This window comes from Diadema antillarum, unplaced genomic scaffold (genome assembly GCF_040938485.1).
Source record: "Diadema antillarum isolate AM-2024a unplaced genomic scaffold, OU_Dant_1.0 scf00000069, whole genome shotgun sequence".
Taxonomy (NCBI): Eukaryota; Metazoa; Echinodermata; class Echinoidea; order Diadematoida; family Diadematidae; genus Diadema; species Diadema antillarum.
The window spans coordinates 2,837,589-2,859,602 of record NW_027270958.1 but is presented as its reverse complement, the minus strand read 5'-3'; the positions used below and the strand labels follow the sequence as shown (position 1 = coordinate 2,859,602).

General features: G+C 41.4%; 1 protein-coding gene across 1 annotated transcript; it reads right to left on the bottom strand.

Moving 5' to 3' along the window:
• Positions 1-2,587: 2,587 nt before the first annotated feature.
• On the bottom strand, positions 2,588-21,950 carry LOC139716706 (uncharacterized). Its single transcript, XM_071628236.1, has 8 exons — positions 21,493-21,950; positions 18,249-18,738; positions 17,723-17,913; positions 17,161-17,232; positions 14,469-14,588; positions 13,103-13,225; positions 10,294-10,423; positions 2,588-7,297 (listed from the first exon to the last, which is right to left on the bottom strand). Exons 1-8 carry the CDS (start codon positions 21,948-21,950, stop codon positions 2,588-2,590), a joined length of 6,294 nt encoding a protein of 2,097 aa, XP_071484337.1.
• Positions 21,951-22,014: the final 64 nt, after the last annotated feature.

Sequence of the window (22,014 nt, the reverse complement as noted above, 5' to 3'; positions counted from 1 at the left end):
AACTCGCACATCATGCTCTAGCAACAGCACTTTGGAGCTTAACTCTTTTGAATTCATCGCAATTCAACTCGGTGCTTTAACTCTATCAATGCCAGGGGAGTGTAGTGCTTCGGGGCAGGATCAGGCTTCATTGTAATGACCAAGAGACCAGAAAGATTGCTTGTTTTTGAATACAGAGTGTACTGAGTATATGACACATCATTTACACTACCAACCATACTTTGAAATATAATTGACTTTCATTTGAGAGTAGCAGTTATTCACTTCAATGTCTAATATGAGCAAGAGCGCATGTAACAACATTTTTGGGGAAATTTCCTCAACCTGTTTCTTTATACTACCTTTGCCAAGTCAAAAAATGAACCATGAAGAGAAATTCTATCACACAGATTTAGCTACTTTTTTGGAAGCTTGAAAGATTACTTGAAATCTGATGAGAGAAACACAGGCATGTGAGTTTGTTGTAGAATCAAGAACGTGAACTGAATTACATGAGAGAGCAAAATTCCATGACTATAATAATTGGAGGTTGTGCACTTGACATGAAAGTCACTACATAGTATATTCTTTAAAATGGCTAAGTGTACATTAATCATGTGCTTGAAAGAATAATCATGGAACTGATTTACGACTGAAGAAGTCCCTTATAAGAAATGCCTCTGTGGATTGGAAATAAAATCAAAATTGGCATTATGCATGAAGACATTACAGCCTTCTCCTGTGGCAGTGAACACCAATATAATCATTTCGCCATGAGTGTTTCTGACGGTGTCTATCAGACACTAGGTAAGTTCCTTGAAATAGCTTCTGCGTTATTTAAATGTGGGTGTAGGAAAAACACATTGAAAACAAATGGGTGACAGATAAACAAATCTCTCTGACAGGTGTCTGAAAATAAAGTACAAGTACTACTTTACAAAGGCTGCACCAATGGTCAAATGATAATGTAATGAGCACCAATACATGCCCTTCATAATGTCTCAAACATACTAGTGTTAATTGAAATACAGATGCCTAAAAATAAAGGTTAAAGACAGTCAAGAGACACAGTTTTCAACTGTGACTACATTGTACAGTCAGTACATTGTACAAGAATTACAAATCAAAGTTCCTATGGTACCACTTGAAAGGTAAATATATGAAAACATCAAAATTATTACTACCACATATTACATATTTTAGCTGAGATAAACAGCATATGACTGTTGGCATCAACATATTTGCTTATTGTTTGACATATTCACAATACAGTGGCATGAAACCTCTGGCAGGTATAGATACAATGGACAATTATGTCACAACCATTGTATTGTGTTCACACAGTCTTAGCAAACTCTGCATGCATGCCAGCCTTACAGAAAACAAATGTGGCTAGTTGGCAAATTTCAAAAGGAATTTGTGCAGACATGGACTTCACATTTACATATTTTTAATATGTAACATGTGTGTTATCTCAATACAAAGAATAGACATTGAAAAAGACAGTAAATTATTGCTCACAGAAACATGATTACTTTGCACAAATAATCTATATCTGTATGAAATGAAAATAACAACATTGCATCCAATAGGTACAACCAACAGCAATCCAAGATATCATTTGGATCTCTATTGAGCATGACATGGTATTCTGCACATTACTCGCTTTCTTTTTCTACCATATATCAAAAAAAATTCAAGTACACATATCATATGCCCTAAGGTCGTAAAAAGATGTTTCACTTCCTGACAAACTAGGCTTCTAGAAACAATCATGGAATGTTGCCAGTGAGAATTTACTTCTTTCTTGATTCAGTGGGAACTTGGGTAAAAAAAAAAGTCCTTCGTTAATTTCTACAGTATTCTATAACATCAGCAACCAATAGCAAATAGAGACAGAGGAAGTTGCCTTTAATAGCAGGGCTGCAGAAAAGAGTTTCTACTGATACAAGGAAGGGCTTGACACTACCTTTTTTCCCCTGGTGGCCTGTTCTGGACTTAAATCTTCTTATACCAAATGTTGGTCGCCCGAAAAAGAAATGTATTAACCCCAAATAAAAGGAAATATAACAATTCATTTTGAATCTTAGATGCCAGACCAGGCCACCCAAAAATAAACTTTGGGGAAATTTGGTGGCCTGACATCAATTCTTAGTGGCCCGGGGTCACGGGGCTACTGCTAATGTCAAGCCCTGCATAAGGTATTGCCTTTCACCAGATGACTTTGCACAGTATCCACTGGGTACTCCAAATGGCCCATATAACCCAGAGCATGTGGTGACTGTTCCAATGCATTTTCTCGCATGCAAGTTGTGAGCTACGTGAAAAACCTATGATACATGCAAGTCATCCAAACTTGTTTTTCCCAGAATGAACAGACATAATAACTTACTGTTTGGGGCAAAACACATGACTGATAAAGTATCAGTGGGAGTTCAACTTTGTGGACCTTGCCCAGTGTATTAGAGTCCTTCGCAGCTGATCGTAATAGTCTTATATTTCATGCAAGTGGGAAATCCGTTAAAGAGTACATGTACAACCAAATTATGAAGTCAATAACAAGCAAACATTCACAGTGTCAAATTGAACATTTATTACTGATTTTGCGTCAAAGCCACCACTGGCGATACTTGTGACAACTTTGAGACAGTGGTTCCGAGTTCTTGGAGGATAAACTGTACAGCTGTGAGATGAGGCTATCTCTTGACTGGGTAACGAGACCATAAAACACACTACTCTCCTTGACCTCTTTCACCCCTCTACCCCAGTCATCGTCATCCCTCTTCCAAAACCGCTCCCTCCTCCCTCCCCTCTGGCTCTCATAGTACCTCCTGTGCCTCGTCGTGTCGTGACTGCCTCTGTAATGCCTGGACTGTCTGTAGTAGCCTCGGTCTTCTCTGGAGTGATACTCTGAATGGCGCCCAGAGCTGCGTTCCCAATGGTATTCACTCTCTCTTTCAGTTCTGCCCATGTATCTGTCTCTGTGATAACTTTTCTCTGAGTGATACTCTCCTTCACTCTTACCCTTGCTGCTTCGATCTTCTGTGGATGGGTACTGTGGATAATGCCCAGGGAGCTGTTCCTGATAGAATTCTCTCTCTCTTTCAGTTCTGGCCATGTATCTGTCACTGTAACCACTTTTCTCTGGGTTATAGTCGCTGTTATCTTTTCTCCTAGCACCAGAGGATGTTTGATGAAAAGCCCTGGTGTCTTCATGGTACCGCTTCAAGGGGTTTGCAGGAACATTTCTACCCCTTTTATCATCATCAGCTAACGTTGAAGTACGACTGGTGGGTCTTTCTCTATCATCCGTTGAACGTTTCATGGGTTCTCCTTCACTTAAACGTGATTTCTCATGGTCATCTCTCCTGCTGTGTATGTGTTTAGTACCTCTGGCAGTGTTCTGCTTTTCTCGTTGATGTAATTCCTTTGGGCTACTACTATCTAGTGTTTTTTTACCAGATCCCTCCCTTCCTTGCTTCCCTGCATTTGTTTCTCGAGGTGCTGTTTTTGTTTTCCCCTTGTCATGCAATTGTGAGTCATGACTTTGCTCATGTGACAACTCTTTAGCAACATAATGTCCCTTACTATCCATGTAATCCTCCCAGCTTTCAAACAGTGCATAGGCACCGTCACTGCCGGAATCTGAGTTGGAGGAGTGTGAATCAGACATTTCTTCTCGACTTGGCATGGAATCACAGCTTGCCTCAACATGTGGAGATGAAGAGCGTGATGATGTCGTTGAAGAATGGCTCCCGGAACTTCTGCTACTGCTGCTGCTCCTGCTTGTAGAATCGTCAGAGATAGAAGACCTAGATGAAGATCTTGAACTGCTTCTAGATGATGAAGATGTGTCATCAGAACTCCTGTCAGATTTGTCACTACGACTCCTAGATGAACGTCTGAGTCGCTTCTTGCTCACTGAACTTCTGTCACTTGACGAAGATAATGACCTGTAATTCTCTCCCTTAGCCTGCCCCTCAGAGTGATCTGCCGTCAAATCATTGTCCGAATCAGCTGCACCGGTCGAGCTGCATGACAAGTCTGAATCCATCTGGTCTGGCTCCAGTTTGGGTGGAGAAGCTGCACAACCCCCTCTTAGTCGAAGAGGAGCATTGTAAAAGTGGGAACAGAAACATCCCATGCAGCATAGACTCTTACTGATTTCTCCTACTTGTAACAGGTTGCTGATTATTGTGGGAGGTGTCCCCTTTTGATCACAATGGTAATTGTCATGTCTCCGATACCCTCCTGAACCCTGTCCATAATTACTGGCATTACTTCCTGTGAACTGAGAGGATTGGTTTTGTGATCCATGACTAGTTAAGGCTCCTCCTCCTCCTCCCCCACCCCCTCTTTTTCTGCCCTGGACATTTCCAGAAGCATCATCATCATCTTCACTATCAGTGTCCCACTTGCTCTTCACCTTAATGATTTCATCCTTACAAGAGCCTGAAGTTACATATTGTATTGGTGTCAGATCTTTCTTGGCGGGAGGTTTTGCTTCACTATCGGGAGGAACTGGAATTTCAGAGACCGCCACTGCTGTACCTTCTTTAGAAGTTTGTTTTTCAAGCACTCCTCTGCTTCCACTGCCTTTCTTGTCTACACTCTTTTCAGCATTCTTAGAGTCTCTTTCCTCAGGCTTCTCTCTTTTCTTTGATTCTGTGGTGTCCTTTGGCTTTACTTCTCTGTCCCTAGAATTTCCTCTTCTTTCATTGGATCTCTCTCTTTTGTGACTTTCCTGATCTGATTTCTTCCTATCCCTGTCCCTTTCATCTCTCACTTTGTCCCTGTCATTGGACATATCATCCAATGACCTTCGTCTTTCATCGAAGTCTCTACCTTTGCTATCATTTGATCTCCGCCTGTCCCTATCTTCAGATCTTCCACGATTCCTTTCGTCAGAATGACGTCTCTCTTTAGCACTTTCCCTGTTGGCCTCTCCCTTTGCCGTATCCCTGTCACGCTCTCGACTTTTACTCCTTTCACTGCCTATTGACCTCTTCCTTTCTGACTCTCTTCTGTCATCTGCTCTTGACTGCCGACGCCTCTCTGCTTGATCAACTGAAGAGCTCCTAGAATTTCTAGACCTTCTATTGACACCCCTCTCTTCCCGGGAACTCGGCCGGCTGCTCTCACCGACGGGAGATGGACTACGCCTACTGTCCCTCCTCTTCCTGTCTCGTGGTGAGTGTGATGGCTTTTTGTCAGCAGATTGTGAACGGCTTCTACTTTTCTCTGATGATGCTGATCTCTCCTTAATTTCTGCTTTCTCTCTAGAATCTCTTCTGTGCTGTTTTTCAGATACCTCAGCCTCTCCTGAGTCCTTTGATGTTCTTTCAGACCTTGTCCTTCCTGGGGACACTGGTTGCATTTTGGAAGACTCATCCCGTTTCCTTTTCCTGTCCCTGGCTGGTGTTTCATGATTTGGGGACTCCTGCTCTTTAGATTTGGGAGATTTAGACCTAGACACTCTGGACCTTTTTTGTTTGCTTTCATGGATGCCATCCCTGCTTTTGGGTACACTCTCTGACTCAACACCTTTGTTTGTCTTGTCAACCTTCCTAACAGGAGAAGATGATTTCGATCTTGATGAAACACTCTCAGATTTCCGTTTCTTTTTGTCCTCTGCTTTATCCTTCGGTGAATGCCTCTCTGTTGAGTGGTGTGACCTATCTGATTTGTTTTCCAAATGTTCACTCCTGCTGCCACTCCTCTTATATTCATATTTCACTTCATCCTCTTTTGGTTTGCTCTTCTTTTCTCTGTTTTTGGACTTGTCTTTGGCTGGTGAGAGTGATTGCTGATATTCTGTGATCTTGTCAACTTTACCTTCCTGTTTCTCTGACCCGGAATCAGAAGAATGCTTTGAATGCTTGGAATGTTTTTTCTTCTGCCCTTTGAGTGATTTAGTTTCAGGATCTGGTGATGACTTTCTTTTGGAGTGCTCTTGCAGACTCAGTGCATACATATCACTGGATTTGGAACGCTTCTTGCCTAGTTTGACTTCACTCATACTATATTCTTGGATCTTTTCATATGATACGTCTTGGTTACCTGAAGAAACAGACCTTGATCTTCTCTTAGATTTTTCACTTATTGGTGATGACTGTTCAGTCCTCTTTGACTTCCGTTTCCCCTCTTTGCTGTGCTTAACCTTTTGGGGCGACATAGAACTATCAGAGGGTGGTGATGGTGATTCATCTGTTAAATCTCTAGATTTATGTTTTTCTCTTCTTTTCTGTGTTCTTGTGTCCACAGATGTTTTTCTCTCAAGAGACTCTGAACTTTCACCAGATGCGACGGATACAGAAGGAGACCTTGCCTGTTTCTTCTTTTTCTTGTTCTTCTTCTTTTTCTTGTGACCTTTCCGTTTTGCTGACACCTCTTCTGCATCAGTTTCTTGTCCAGAGGATGTTTCCGAGGCACTTTCGTTTCTCTTCTTCAAGCTCTTCATATTTTTCTTGACCTTTTTCTTGGTCTGTTTAGAGTGCTTTGTCTTTTTTCGTTTGGGAGATGGAGAGAGGGATTCCGATGTTTCGTTTGAGTTTGAAGACGACGACACATCTGTGTCCTTTGCTTTCCTCCTTTTCTCTGCCGAGGCATCTTTGATTGACCCTTTTTTCTTCTGATGCTTCTTGTTTGCACTTTTGCCATTTTCAGGAGACGATGAGGAGCCACTTGAAAACGTATCCGACTCATCTCTGTTTCTCTTGGAGTTCTGTCTGTTCAGAGATCTCTTTTCTCTGCCTTTCCTCTTTTTCGACTCTTTTGTACTGACCTTCTCGTCATCCGTTGATGACATGGTGGAAGAATCAGACACACTTCTGCGGACAAGGTCAGCTCTCCTGGTCTTGCTCCGGCTTTTCCTCACTGGCGAAGCGGTCTCCTGCCTTGAACGCTTCCTACTAGCCATCCTCGTCTTCTCCGCCCTCTTCAGTTCTTCAGATTTGCTGACTTTGCTTGACTTGGGGGTCTTTTTGTCCTGGGGCTCAGGACTTGCATATGAGGAAGCACTGTCAGAGTCACTTGACTCGGTTCTTGACACTTCCTTTTTCCTGGGTGCAACTTTACCACGTGGAGAAACACTTTCAACCTGCTTCTTCCTCTTCTTTATCTTCTTTTTCTCTTTTCGAATCTTTTTGTCTCCTTTTCCATCTGCCTCTTTCACGCCCTTGCTCTTCTTTTTCTTCTTCTTTGCTAATGCCTTACCATCATCAGCATCTATCATGTCTCGGAGTTGCTTAGCAGACATATGCTCCTCTGGGGATTCCTCAGAAGAGCTTGAAACCTCAACATCATCATTATCATCATCCTCATCATCACTTTGTGCTTTCTTCTAGCCAAATATTTCCATGTAGGTGAGAAAAATTTCAATCAAATGGTATGACAAGTCACGACATAGGCAAAAAAAAGAAATGAATACAAATACATGATTAACAAGATTCATTTTATGGAAAATATATCACAAAAGGTAGAAGGAAAAAAAAACATAGAAAGTGTGGAAAGATTCATTGCATCCATGTTTGCAATGTATGGACCACAAAACATTGTAAGTTAAAAAGGTGTGGATTGAATGAAAAAAGATATATCAAAGAATCATACTTACAGGAAGGCAATTGCCCATGAGTCAGACATGCAGCAGGTTGATTATTTGCATTTTGTTGGTGATGTCCACACACATCAAATGGAGGTTGTCGTTTTTGGTTTAGTATGGTCAGAAGGCAGCAGAGGGCAGGACATTTCAGAAGCCAAATATCATTGGGAGTTCGCAACGCACAGAAAAGGAAGAAGGAAACCATCTTTCAGTAAAAGTTTCACACTTTATCATCCACTTCAGATTTTTTCTTCATTTTTCTTTTTTAAAGAAATACACATGACTGATTGACAAATCTTCCTTACACAAGATGATAGGACTTGACATTAGCGATAGCCTGCCTGGTGGCCCGGGGTCAGTACTAAGTGAACGACCACCAAATTCTCCATAAGGCTATCTCTTGGCCCGATTGGGCAGCTAGAATTCACAATGAATAATCAAACTTACTTTCTTTGTAGACCACTTAGTTTATTTTTTGGGCCACAAAAATTATAAAGAATAAGAATACTGCCTTCCAGTGACATGCAAAAATACCTTTGTGGTTGGTACACAGAACACAACTCACACACCTGCTTTGAGTTTTTCGAAAAGTAATGGAGTCGTAGGTGTGTCGATTTTTTTTTTTCCATCACATCCACGAGAAAGAATATATAGAAGCAATGCTTAGTTTTTTTTATACCAAAAGATACTTGAGAAAAACAACTTTAGGTATGGAGCATTCAAAGAATGTAGTACAGAGGGCTGGCTGCATAATAGTTTAGGTTGATAGACAGATAGATACATGGTAGATCTAGGATATATGAGGGGCAGAATAGAATAAGATAAGAGGTTTGAAAGAGAAAGACATAGATGTAAAAAATGGAAACAAAGAATGAGCAGACTAAGTAGAGGAAATAGGTAAACGATTTTGGGGAATTGTGCCCATTTGTATTGATATATTTTCTATCACCCAAGCGATAATGCCTACCAAGTTTGGAGAAAATTTGATAGTGCATTCTCAAAAAGGAATTTAGGTCCCCATTTGGAACAAAGAGGGGTACCCCAGACTCTGCCATGAACAAACTTGAAACTACAGTCATCAATGTACTAAGTTATAGCATTAATTCAGCTCTATCACTTCTGGTTCCAGAGAAGAAGATTGTTAAATGTTCTTTCATTTGATGGGGGAGGGGGTTGGACCTCCCCAGGGCGCCAAGGGGGCACCCATGGATCCGCCATGAACAAACTTGAAACTACAGACATCAATGTACTAACTCATAGTATTAATTTGGCTCTATCACTTCTGGTTTTGGAGAAGAAGATTTGTAAAGATTCCTTAAATTAGGGGGATCTGGGGTTTTCAAGAAGAAGGTGAAAATGTAAAAAATTTACACACGAAGAACGACACACTATGGACGCCGAAGAGCAATCACAATAGCTCACATGAGCCTTTGGCTAACAAGGTGGCAAATGATGAAGATATACATACAGTCCAACCTCTGTTTTTTAGCAATGTTGGGACCAGCACCCATCTGGATAAGCGATTTGTACACATGTATACATGCAGCTGCCAATCTAGTGGTAGCTAAGTAGGTGGCGTACATGGCAACAGTGGAGTAATCTATACAGGCCTGCTAAAAATTAGAGTCAGTTATTGGTCCTCATGTTGAATATTTTGTTTCTAAATATACATTTCTGATCATGTCTCCTCACAATGAAAAGTTAGTGTGAATGTATGTTAACTCTGTTGGGAATTGCGGGAGTTTTGTGGGAGTTTTAACCCTAACTTGGCTGGGGGGGAGGCCTCTGAGGCCCCCCCTCGACGTTCCACACGATGTATCGCAATCGCAAAAAGCTATCGCCGCGACGTTTCATGACTTTTTTCTTTTGAGTCTCCCACATCTTTTGACACCAAATTTGCGACGCCCGGGCGCGCGGTTCCGAAGTTACGCATATATGTACATGTATGTCAGACCAAAAATTGCTCAAAAACGTGAATTCGTGTACAATTTCAATGCAAACTGTGCTTACAGGCAAATTTCACAAAACACCATTATTTTGGTGTTTTATCGATTAAAATCAATGAATAACATATTTTCTTGTTTGGAGCAATGTCGCAGACAAATTTCATCGAAAAAACAATGGAAAACATACATTTATGTAAAGTCGAAAAAGCAAAGAAATACATAATTCAAAAAACAATAAAATACTTCAGAATTTTTTCTGATATCACAATTTTTTTAAAATTACATTTGCTAAGGACACTAAAAAGAATATTTACACAAAAAAGGTGCCTGTTTTGAGCTCTATTTTGTGATTTATACCAAATAGTCTGATTTCATGCATCATTACGCATAAATTAGCATAATTTCGCATAAATGTTAATTTTTTGAAAAATTAACTTCATGGTATTTTAGATTACATCATAGGCAATGTGTGTGCCAATTTTCATTGCGATCGCGCGGTCGACGGCCGAGATCTGGAGGGGGGGCCTGGGAGGCCCCCCCGGCTCTATCAACTACCTAAATAGCCCGGCCTAGTTAAGGTTAATAGAGTTTGAAATCACTTTGTTGTTGTTTTTTTTTTCCATCTTCACTGCTTAAACATGTCTGAATGATAAAGAAGTCCAGATAAGAGACAGCCAGATAATCCAGGTTGGACTGCACATGAAATACTTCCATCATTCTTTGTTTGTTCGTTTCTCTCATCCTCTCTCTCTGTATAACCCTTCCTACAGAACTCACCCGTCGTGACACTTTGGTGAGTTTCTGAAGACAGGTCCGGGCCTCCTCAAAGTCTGGATTCAGGTCCAGGGCACTCTGGTAGCATTCTATGGCCTTCTCCCGGTCATTTTCTTCCTCACATCTGGTAGCAAGAAACAAAACACCAAATTCTCATGGCTTGTTAACCTGCTGAAGACTAGTCCCAAATATACTCAGGTAGGGGCAAATTTCCGTGGGAAGTGTGTGTTATAGCAAAATTAGCTTGTCCCTTATAACACGTCAACACATCCACAATCTTTAGTTTCAGGCAAGGGGTAGGGAACTTCAGTTTCAGGTTCAGTTTGATTTTATTTCTGCATGAAAATTATACATAAAACAACAATACATTTGAACAGAAATGTACATAATAAATATGAAGTATATAAGTCATAGTATTCGAAATATTTGAACAAATACATAGAAGTTGCAGAAGTCAACAGAAAAATTAATTTTAATTAAAGAGAAAAAAATATAAAGGCAGGTCTCTGCCATCCTGAGCAGGTGCTCGATAATTGATGGCAGCCTAAAACACACACACACACACGCACGCACACATACAAACACACTCACAATGAAATGGGTCACTGGCAATCAAAACTTGTTTTGTGCTTACACTTAATGGAATAAACAAAGTGAGAATATCACGCAAGGAAGGAAAGAAGCAAAGTGAACAAGAGACCCGGGGGTCACGCGCTCACCTGAGTATTGCAAGTTCACCTTCCATGCATTCTTGCACACTCTTACCTAAGAACATTGGAAACTTGGAGGGGCAGACCTGGATCCGCAATGAACAAACTTGGAACTACAGTCATCAATGTACAAACTCAAAGTAACTTTGCTCTATCACTTCAGGTTCTAGAGAAGAATAGTAAATATTCCTTAATGTTGGGGTGGGGGCGGGGGGGGGGGGGGGGGGGGGGAATTTGGCCCCCTTGGGTCCCCCAAGTGAACAAATTGAGATCTTGACCTAGCATGCTACATGTACCTGTCAAGTTTTGTGAATATTCACAAAGGGGTTTTCAACGATTCTGAACATGCACAATTTACATCACTATTTGGACCCACATCCCATCCCTCTCCTTGGGTCCCAATGGGGAGGGGGGAACACCCCTGATTCTGCCATGAACACACTTGGAACAACAGTCATCAATATTTTGACTCAATGTATTAACTTTTTAAACAATCACTTCTGGTTTTATAGAAAAAATCTTTAAAGATTCTTTACTGGGGGTGGGTTGGGCCCCCCTCGGGGCCCCCAGGTGGGGCATGGTGCCCATTTGATAGAATTGAGAATCTATCCCTCTAGGGATGCTAAAAGTACCTGCCAAGTCTAGTGAAAATTCATCATGGCATTTTCAAGAAATAAAGAAAATGTACAATTTAGGCCCCAATTTAGGTCCCCCTGGGGCCCCCAGGCGGGTTATGGTGCCCATTTGACGGGAATGAGATTCTACCCCCCTAGGGATGCTACCTACCAAGTTTGGTGAAAATTAATAATGGCACTTTCAAGAAAAAGATGAAAATGTACAATTTGGGCCCCATTAGGACCCCCACCCCCTCCATGGGTCCCAAGGGAGGCACCCCTGATTCCGCCATGAACAAAGTTGAAACTACAGTCATCAATGTACTAACTCATAGTATTAACTTAGCTCTATCACTTCTGGTTCTAGAGAAGAATATTTTTTAAGATTCCTTAAATTTGGGGGGTTTGGGCCCCACTCGGGCCCCCTAGGTGGGGCATGGTGCCCATTTGAACAAATTGAGATCCTAGCCCCCTCGGGATACTACCTGCCAAGTTTGTTGGAAATCAGTCATGGGGTTCTCAAGAAGAAGATGAAAATGTAAAAAGTTTATGCACGACGGACGCTGGACGACGCACAACGGACGACGCATGACGGACGACGCACGACGGACGAAGAGCTATAAAATATAATTGCAATAGCTCACTTGAGCCTTTGGCTCAGGTGAGCTAAAAAGTGAAAACTTGTCAGCGGGCCTCCTTCTGCGACTATATTGAGCAAGAATGGAAGGATCTACCACATTTAGAGTCACTAGTTTCTATTTGCTAGTTAAATATATCTGCATCTCTACATGAAGTTGTATACATGTTAATACAAAAAACTCGCAACGCCGACCCCACCATCCTCTAAATTCCCAAATACCATTTGATGATTTCTGGTTAAAATGTCAGAAGCTTTAGAAAATACCTGAGATACTGTGCTAGGTATGATAGACATTCCATGAAACATAAGGGTAATCAAAAATTGTACTTAAAGGGGATGGCTAGTAACTGATCAGTGGGAATCAGTGGGAATGCTGGGGGATGATTGTTCCAATTCTTGTGGGATTCATTTAAGAGTACATTATATATCTATTGTTGTGTGAAAATCATTAGCTTCGGAATGGTCTCATATTCAAGTAATGTGCAGTTTAATGGTTCCAGGCTAGCATGTGAAAGTTTGAGAAAATCCATTCAAAAGTTATGAATTTTTGAAGTTTCAATGACGCCGTTGCTGGATGAGAAGACTACTGCAGCTTTTGATGTCACAAGCATGGAATGATATAAAGAAAATATCAAGAAAATACAAGATATTTTCACTTTTCTCGTATAATAAAAGAGCACTTGACTTGCCTCTTTCAGAACGCAGGGGGAATAATATTATCCTTAATATACTGTATACGCCGAATATTTTGCAGTTTCTCAACCAACGTGTATATGGAGGTGGACTTGTCCTTTAAATCAACCTCATTATGTACCCAGATCAGCCTCCAAGATACTTACTGCTTCCCCTTCTCGAATAGCGTTTCACACATGTATTTGTTGGCATTCTTATGGGATGGTTTCAACCGGAGGGCCTCAGCAAAATCCTTGATGGCCTTAGAAAGATTATCCTGATTAGCATATCTAAAAGTGAAAAAACAAACAAACAAACAAACAAGAAAGATGAAGAGAGAAGAGCATGAAACATTAATTGATCATGAGTGATATAATGAATTAAGATTGAAGGATTATACTCCATCAATCTATCAAATTAGTAAAATGAACAATGTACTATATTGTTTTCTGCATGCTTAGGTTTGACATAGCGAGACCAGAGAAAACTGTTACCAGTTTAAACTGACTAGAAATTACAGAACTAAGGGTGTCCCGGAAAGTTTCTTCCACTTTTTAATGAAGCAAAAATGTTATTTTGTACTTAAACAAAACAAAACAAAACAAAAAACACTTTATTGGTGCTTTGAGGAAGTGACATTTCAAGTCAGGTTTTAAGAGAGTTCCCATTAAAGGTCACATCAACACTGTGATTCACTGCAACATAAACAGCGTTTGCTTTCTCTACTCTGTGTTTGCTGGGTGCTATCAAAACTTGTCATTACAAGATCAGTGTTCAATCTGTGCTAATATGCTTCATGTCTTCCTGGCATTGGTGAGTACTACAACTGTACTCTGGCATGGCACGAGTCTGTCAAACATGTTCAGTGTAATTTACTTATCCAGCACTACCTATTGCGTTGCACCATAAGTTCTTGTTTGGTGTACATATTTGGTGTTTATGCAAAATCCTTTTAAGGCTTTGACAAACTTCAAAACAGATACAATTTATTCCAAAGTCAACATTAGTTGTTTGATAGCTAAGTTAGGAGTCCTTGCAATGAATCGAACAACCAACATGCATCAGACGAATATATTTTTTGCTCCTAAGAAGAAAACATGACAACTGCACAAGTACAGAGGAAGAACTTGGGTGGATTCAAGCACTCTCCTAAAATGTACCATACCAAACCCGTGCTACAGGAGCACTGAAACACTGCTACAGTGTACCGTTCCATACTGAGAGCTCAAATGCTGATTATAGATAATAGATTAGTGCGCTTTGGTTTGCTTCTGAGTGCTCAAATGCGGCCCAAGAGTCCAGAACATGCAGAAGACCAAAGCATAAGCAGTGGCGGATCCAGAGGGGGGCGTATCGGGCGTGCCCCCCCCCCCTCTTTATTTGTTGTCAAAACAAAAGAAAACAAAAGAAAAAAAATGAGATAAAATCCGGAAGTAGCATCAGAAATATTGTTTGCGCCCCCCCCCCCCCCCCCCCCCCCCCCCCCTTTGCGGAATTCCTGGATTGGCCACTGATAAGGCAAGAGATTCTTACAGAGCTCCTCTTGCGACGAGTCCCTCCACGTTTTCTGGGTCAATCTCGAGGGCTCGGTTCAGCTGCTGCATGGCTTCGATGTGTCTGCTGGCCTTGAAGTGCTCCACACCTCTGGCAACACTGCAGCAGAGTAAAAGGAAACATGCATACAACAATATGGCAATTAAAGCCACTCTTCAATGACAACTAGACGCTGTCATCCTGGTGTGTTGCTTCAAAATTTTCGGAGAAATCAGGGAGAAATTGGGTCATCTTTTCCTGTGAATACATGGTCAGGATGAAAACACTATGCTCAAAGCAATACAGTTCTGCAATCTCTTCATAGCATTCAAAAGTGTTGTGTGTGAAACATAGGTACATGGGTACAGCCAAAACATATTCCAATATCTCAATTGTGACATTTAACAACTTCTGGAAATTTCGTACATCATGTAATGATTAAGTATATGCATACGGGCACACAAAATGTTAGTGTAAGACTGTCATTTTGTCAACATATTTCTGCCAGCAAGATGAGGGGGCAGGTACAGGAAGGACAGGAATAGTACAACCAGTGGCAGATGCAACATCAAATTATGAAGCTGTATATCATAGTCACAATCCGACAATTGACCAGGAATATATATATATATGGCTTAAAAATTGCAGCACACAGTTACAGCTCATTATTATCTGTAATACTGCTTAGGCCTATGTATGCATTTACACACTCAGCTAATTATCTCTAGTTTGTGTATTGATTGTTAAAGACAACTAGATTTTGTTGGGGGTTTTTTCAGAACATCTGAGGATATACAAGGTGTAGAATGCACGGTGAATACAAACAGAAGCTTAAAAATATATTGACTGCTGCTAAACGTGCATGTATGCAAGACACAGCAGAACACAAGCACTTCTGCTGCAAGTGCCCTTTTCATATCATTACTTTTTTTGGCTAACAAGAGGTCTAGCAAATAATGACTACTGTCCTCAAACTACAATTGCAATAGGTATTCTATGGATCATCATTCTGCCATAACTCTTTGTCTGAGCACACTTCCCAACCACTTCATTAACCTCTGAGCCATCTATCAGATCTACATGTACCCACTACTACTTGGAGTATACCTGCTTGCAGCATCACACAAAGTTTGTCATCAGTTTCAAATGTCTGCAGAAACACATGTAGCTCCTTTTAAAGGGATGGTACAGTTTTGGCTGAATTGGGGATTAAGATTTTAACTTTGTGCGATATAACCACAAATCATTCATGAAATATTAAAGAGCATACAATTCTAAGAGGAATTCAAAGATTATTTGATGAAAATCTTTTTTGAAATGGCTGAGATATCCAAAACACAAGTAAAATAAAGTGATCCTAATAAAAGGTGGGTCCCATCTTTTATCAGGATTGCTTTGTTTTGGATATCTCAGCTATCTAAAAACCAATTTTCATCAAATAAACTCTGAACTCCTCTTAGAACTCCGACTAGAAATGTCGCTATGGCGATTGGTATGCCTCCGCCATAATGCATGGTTCTCCTAATAGGTCTATAGTACATGTGGACAATTTGTGATTACATTTTCACAAAATTGGCAAAATATTAAAATGACAATTTTGTCACAAATGTGTTGAATGTTCACCTTCCTTGACGTAGGTTTAATTGGATGAATAGGAGAGCATGTATTTGGAGATTTAAGAACTTTAACTTGACTTTGATCCATTCATAAGTTTATGCACTGAGTAATTTTCAAGGTATGGAGAAAAAGTGCAATTTAGGTATTGAATAGTAAATTGTTGTAATTTTCATCTGGCCTTTGACCCTAAAATTCATATTAAGATAATCAGTCAGGCAGAACATGCATAAATATGTAATAAGTTTCAAGATAACTTGAACCATTTCTTAGATATGAAGGAAACAGTTCAGCACTTTCACTTGATCTTTGACATTTTGACCTTTAGGCAAAAAAAGAAAAAAAAAACTTAACAGAGAATCTCTATTGGGTTATACATGAATACACCAAGTGTAAAAAAAAAAAAAATCCTGCTGGCATTGCATAAATATGAGGGAAATAGTAAAATTTTGAAGTGTTCCCTTGACCTTTGACCTTTGACCCCTGACCTTTGACCCCATGAACCCTAAATTCTCTAGATAATCACTGCCAGTCAGTACATGTATATATACTATGTTCCATGAAGATACCTTGAACGATTTCCAAGGTACAGAGAAAAAAGTGAAATTTTAATATTTTTACTTGACCTTTTGACCTTTGACCTCATGACCTCAAACTTTCACCAGAGAATCTTAATTGGGTAATACATGTATACACTAAGTTTCAAGAAAATTTCTTCAGGCAATGCATAGATATGGAGGAAATAGTGAAATTTTACGTATTTGACCTTGACCTTTGACCTTGAGCATGTGCACCCAAAAGTTGATAGGCACAACTTCACCCCCTAATACACACACACGCCAGGTTTCATTAGGATACCTCAAACGGTTTTTTAGTTACACTTGCCACAAAATTCATTACGGACGGACGGACGGACGGACGGACGGACGGACGGACGGACAACCCGAAAACATAATGCCTCCAGCACCACTTCGTGGCGGAGGCATAAAAAGAAGTTGGAAACCTGAAGTCCACCTCAACTGAAACTGTACCATCCATTTAACTGAAGCCTTCATGCTTTGGTCTGCTACCTGCTTACCTTTCCATGGACCACTTGTGAGATTGCCACTTCCTGAGGGCCTCTGCATGTTCTTCCACTGGGAACTTTGAGCTGGAAGTATAAAGTTATGGGAATCAATACACAAAGGTAGTAAGAAGATTACACTGTTTGGTGGGAACATCAATTTCACTTTCAATTTCAATTTCAATTTCTATTCATTTCCTTCGAGATGGAAACCATCGGGTAGCAAACAGCCTCTGGAGCTAGCAAAGTCTATAAGATGCAGCAGCAAGTGGTGCCTTAAAAAAAAAAAAAAAAAAAAAACTCCCTCAGGAGGTGGAAGGTGAGATGGGATCAAAATGATCTTTACAGACCTAAAACAGGTTATTGAAGAATATCCTTGACATTAAGATACTTTGGACCCATCAGTTTGCTGATATCATAGATTCATTTGCTATAAATAACAATGAATGTAGACATTTGTGTCATCATGGCAGCAACATACATGTACCAGCCTGGCTGGATGACCCCAAAAAATAAACCACATTTTCCGTAGAACTCTCAGATGGCACAGAGCTGTGTATGAACGAAGAATATTTACCTCTGCAGACTTGTCATGAGGGAAGGAGGGTCCTTGTCATCGATGTGCAAGATGTCAGCAAGATACGCAACGTTTGATGGGTTGTCAAAGCCCAGTGTGTTGTCCAGCATCTCATCATATGACTCTCCAGTGTCCAGCTGGGTCTGGGAGCGGCGATAGTGGACGGGAAGTGCGCCCTCGTTGACGATGCCCTGTGAGAAGCAGACATGCAGCAGCATTAGTACATAACATCTGCCCAGTAACTCTCAGTTTGCTTGAGCCATGCTTTACATACAGTCTGTACATTCCATCTCTGTCACTGGCAAATACTTCATGTGATTCTAAACAAACTGCGATGGACTGATACAAGACATAATCTTGGTAACTAATACACTACTTTCATAAATCTGCCATAAACACTAGATTGTGCTCGTGATATTCATGCCAAGTCATCCAAAAAATTACTTTATTTGCTAATTTAAGTTATTTCTTATAATGGTTATCATCAGAGAATGGACAAGTTAAAGGATTGGGGTGTACTACATACCAGTGGATAAGCCTCATTATCTTCCTTGTCATTCTTCATGGTCAAGATAATTTTCTCATTGACAGGGTCTGCCTTGACCACCAGACATCTCACAACATCCATGACCCTGAAGTCTTCCAGCTCGGCCTTCTGCGAGAACCTGTCGCCAAGCTCGCCCTTTGGCAGCAGCCCGACCACGTCGCAATTCTGGATGTAGCGGGAGCCCTGCCCACACAGGCAGAGCACGCGGATGAACATCCCAAAGTCTTTGATGGCGATGATAGATCCGCCGATGATGTCCCCCGCCTTGAGGATCTCGAAGAGCCGTTTCCGGACGTCGTCCGGCGGCACCTCCATGAACTGCTCCGCCGGCGGAAGGATGGCATAGTAGTCCAAATCTTCGCTGTCCTCGACGCAAGGTGACTGGTCACGTTCTTGGGTTGCAGCAGGCTGAAAGAGGACATCTGCTTTCTTGGCGATGAAGGTGCGCAATCTCGACGCAAAGGTGTTGCTGAAATATTAAAGACAGAATACATGTATGTGTATCACAGATATTCTTTGCAAACACTTGTGCACAGTGACCATTTCAGGATTGTAAATATATTTTTTTCCTTTAACAGCCTTACTTGTACTGTATACTACTCCAATCTTTCGGTCACGTATCACTAATCACAAGCCAGCATATCCTATTGTCACAACATACGCATACAGACTGGCACAGTGGCACTGTCATTCACAACTGGAAAATCCCTTAGGGTTCTAGTCACCTCCAAAAATCCATTAAAAAAATCCTAAATTTCACTATCAAAAATACAAAATTGGCACAACTTTTCCAAAGCGAGTGGGAATTATGCACTTGTCAATGTAATGACTCACCCCACTACCCCCGGACATGGGTGCGTCATTTCCTCGTTTGGTTCGTCAAATTTGTGACCCAGGTGTTCGTCATTTTACCAGCTTTGTCCGTCAAATTTTTGACCGAGGGGTGCGTCAAAATCCCATCATTGTTGGTCAAAATTTTGACCGAGGGGTGCGTCATGGTACGTCACTTGGCTATGGAAAATAACACGCATTATTTTGAACCGAGGGGTGCGTCATGGTACGTTACTTGGCTATGGAAAACTGCACGCATTTTTGCACGCTACCAGTCCCGGATACTGTAGTACACATACCGCGAGTGAAGTTACAGTGAGCGCTTTCCCGCGACAAGTGAAAATCAAAGTCGGGAAGCGTTTTGGAATAAGAGGAAAAAATGCTTGCCAGAATCTGGCAAGCAAAGAATTTAAAAGCCACCCTTTCTCCTTACATTTTCCCTCCAACTAACCCATGAAATCATGCATACTCAATCTCAAACCAGGGACTGTTCAGCGATGTAACAACTTAGTTCAACCTTTCCTTGCGAAACAGCAGCAGAAGAACTGCCTGCCGCATGCCATTTCCTGCTCGCGGGATAGCCCGACCAGACGCGCGACGCTGTTAGCTGCGCGAATCTCCACGTACAGCGACTAGGCTGTATGTAGTTATGCAGTACTCGAGCGGGAATATGAATGCCGTGGCGTGGTGTGTACCTACCTGCGCTGCAGCAGTATGCATCCACCGCACTAGCAATGGCCGCGCACACACAGCGCATTCTGCACACATGACTGTGATTGTCATGTACAGTTGTATGGATTGCATGCACAGAATACATACTACTGTAGGGAATATCGTAGCAGCAGCGTGATGTACGGTGAATGACGGTATGGTGCTTACATGGTAAGGGAAACTTGCCGAAACTTTTACAAATTATGTGTACGAACCAAAAGAAAATGAAATTGCTTGAATAAAACGTATGCAAAAATCATTTCAGTATTTACGGGGGTGCGTCAAATGTACCGAGGATGTCCGTCAAAAAAGTGACCGAGGTGTGCGTCACTTTCAACGTGTTGTCCGTCAAAAAAGTGACTGTGGTGTTCGTCACTTGCAGCGTTATGTCCGTCAAAAAAGTGACTGTGGTGTCCGTCAAAAACCCCGTGTGGTCAGTCAAAAAATGACCATGACGCACCCATGTCCGGGGGTAGTGGGGTGCGTCATTACAATGACAAGTGCATTAAGTCCAGTGTTAAGAATGAGGGTTGACAAAAAAAAAACACACACAAAAAAAAAAATCGAGATATATGCCGTTCTGCTGCAAGATTTTCACCTCATGGCTCATTGCAAGCTCAGATTGTGATGGCATTCGCAAATACGCAAAAGAAAAACAAAATTTCAGTAGAAGTCTAACGTTACATGCCAATGTACACCTGTAGCCCTGTAAGTGCACTGATATGACATTGAACGCACATATTGTCTGAATGAATTCTGGCCATACAGTTCGGGAAACCCACTCACAAGGGGGGCCCCTCCTTATAAGTAACCCGTCCCCCTTATAAGTAACCCCGTCCCCCTTATAAGTAACCCCCGGGGCACCCCTTATAAGGAGTCTCCACGCTTTTTTGCAATGCAACGCGAAAATGAAAGGACTGCGGCAATTCGCTTGATTATGTCCATAAAGCTTCACAAGTTTCCTAGTTACCAACGACTGAGTCGCCACGTCTGCACTCAAGCATTGCCGCGCCGCCGCGCCTGGCGACACTCACGCCAGTAATCGCTCGCATTTCAGCATTCGCATGGGTCGTTTGACATCGCATTTAAATCCATGATTTTAGATATGATGCCTCAAACCGATTTTGCTCAAATTTCGTGAGTAACTAGGAAACTTGTGAAGCTTTATGGACATAATCAAGCGAATTGCCGCAGTCCTTTCATTTTCGCGTTGCATTGCAAAAAAGCGTGGAGACTCCTTATAAGGGGTGCCCCGGGGGTTACTTATAAGGGGGACGGGGTTACTTATAGGGGGGACGGGTTACTTATAAGGAGGGGCCCCCCTTGTGAGTGGGTTTCCCGAACTGCATAGCAGTTGGATTCTGGTTGTTCAATATCATGATTCATAGAGATATCTAAATTATTTTTGTATTTTCTGAAATTTAGGAAGAATCAAAATTGAAATATATAAAAGAAGTCTGATATAGGTCTAGATCTAGATTGCGACTAGAATATTATTAAGTTTAAACTTTAACATTCGTTGTTGTGACTTGTAGATATGATTTTGTATGTATTATTTTAGTTGAAAAAATATTGCAGAAAACCTTAAGTGACCAAATTCTGGTAGGTTTACACTACACTCTGCTACAGTGCTAGGCCCTACACTACAGTAGTAGTCTAGTACAGCTGCAGCTAACTTTACCTTGTTTTTTCTTCGATTTTGCTGTTGTGGTGGCTAGTGAGAGTGTGAGTGTGATTTTCTCCTGTTCTATTATCATGATTATGCTTCGCTGAACTTTTGCTGGATTCGTTGAAAGGTTCGTGCAACTCCCTTGGCACACCAAGCGGCAATATTTCAGGAGAAGTGTCTGACTTTGATGATCCTTCCTCAGCACTGGAATCAATGTTCATGTGGGGTTGAACAAGGTCCCGAAGAGTACCAGTGAGCCTAGCGCCCCCACGCTGTATTGCCGACGGGACAGGTTCGGCGTTGCTTGCAACAGATTCCCGCTGTTCGCCGTCCCCCGCTGTCTCTCCATTACTCGGTTCCGCGTTCAAGCCAGAAATAAAAGTAAAATTTTCCCCCTGGTGTTCCTCTACTAAAGCTGCCAAATCAGAACCATGCATACGCACGGCTTGTTGATACAGATTCCGATGCATTTTAGCTATAAGGCGAGCTAATATGCTTGAAATTAATCATATGGCGCTGACTTATCGTGCTCGC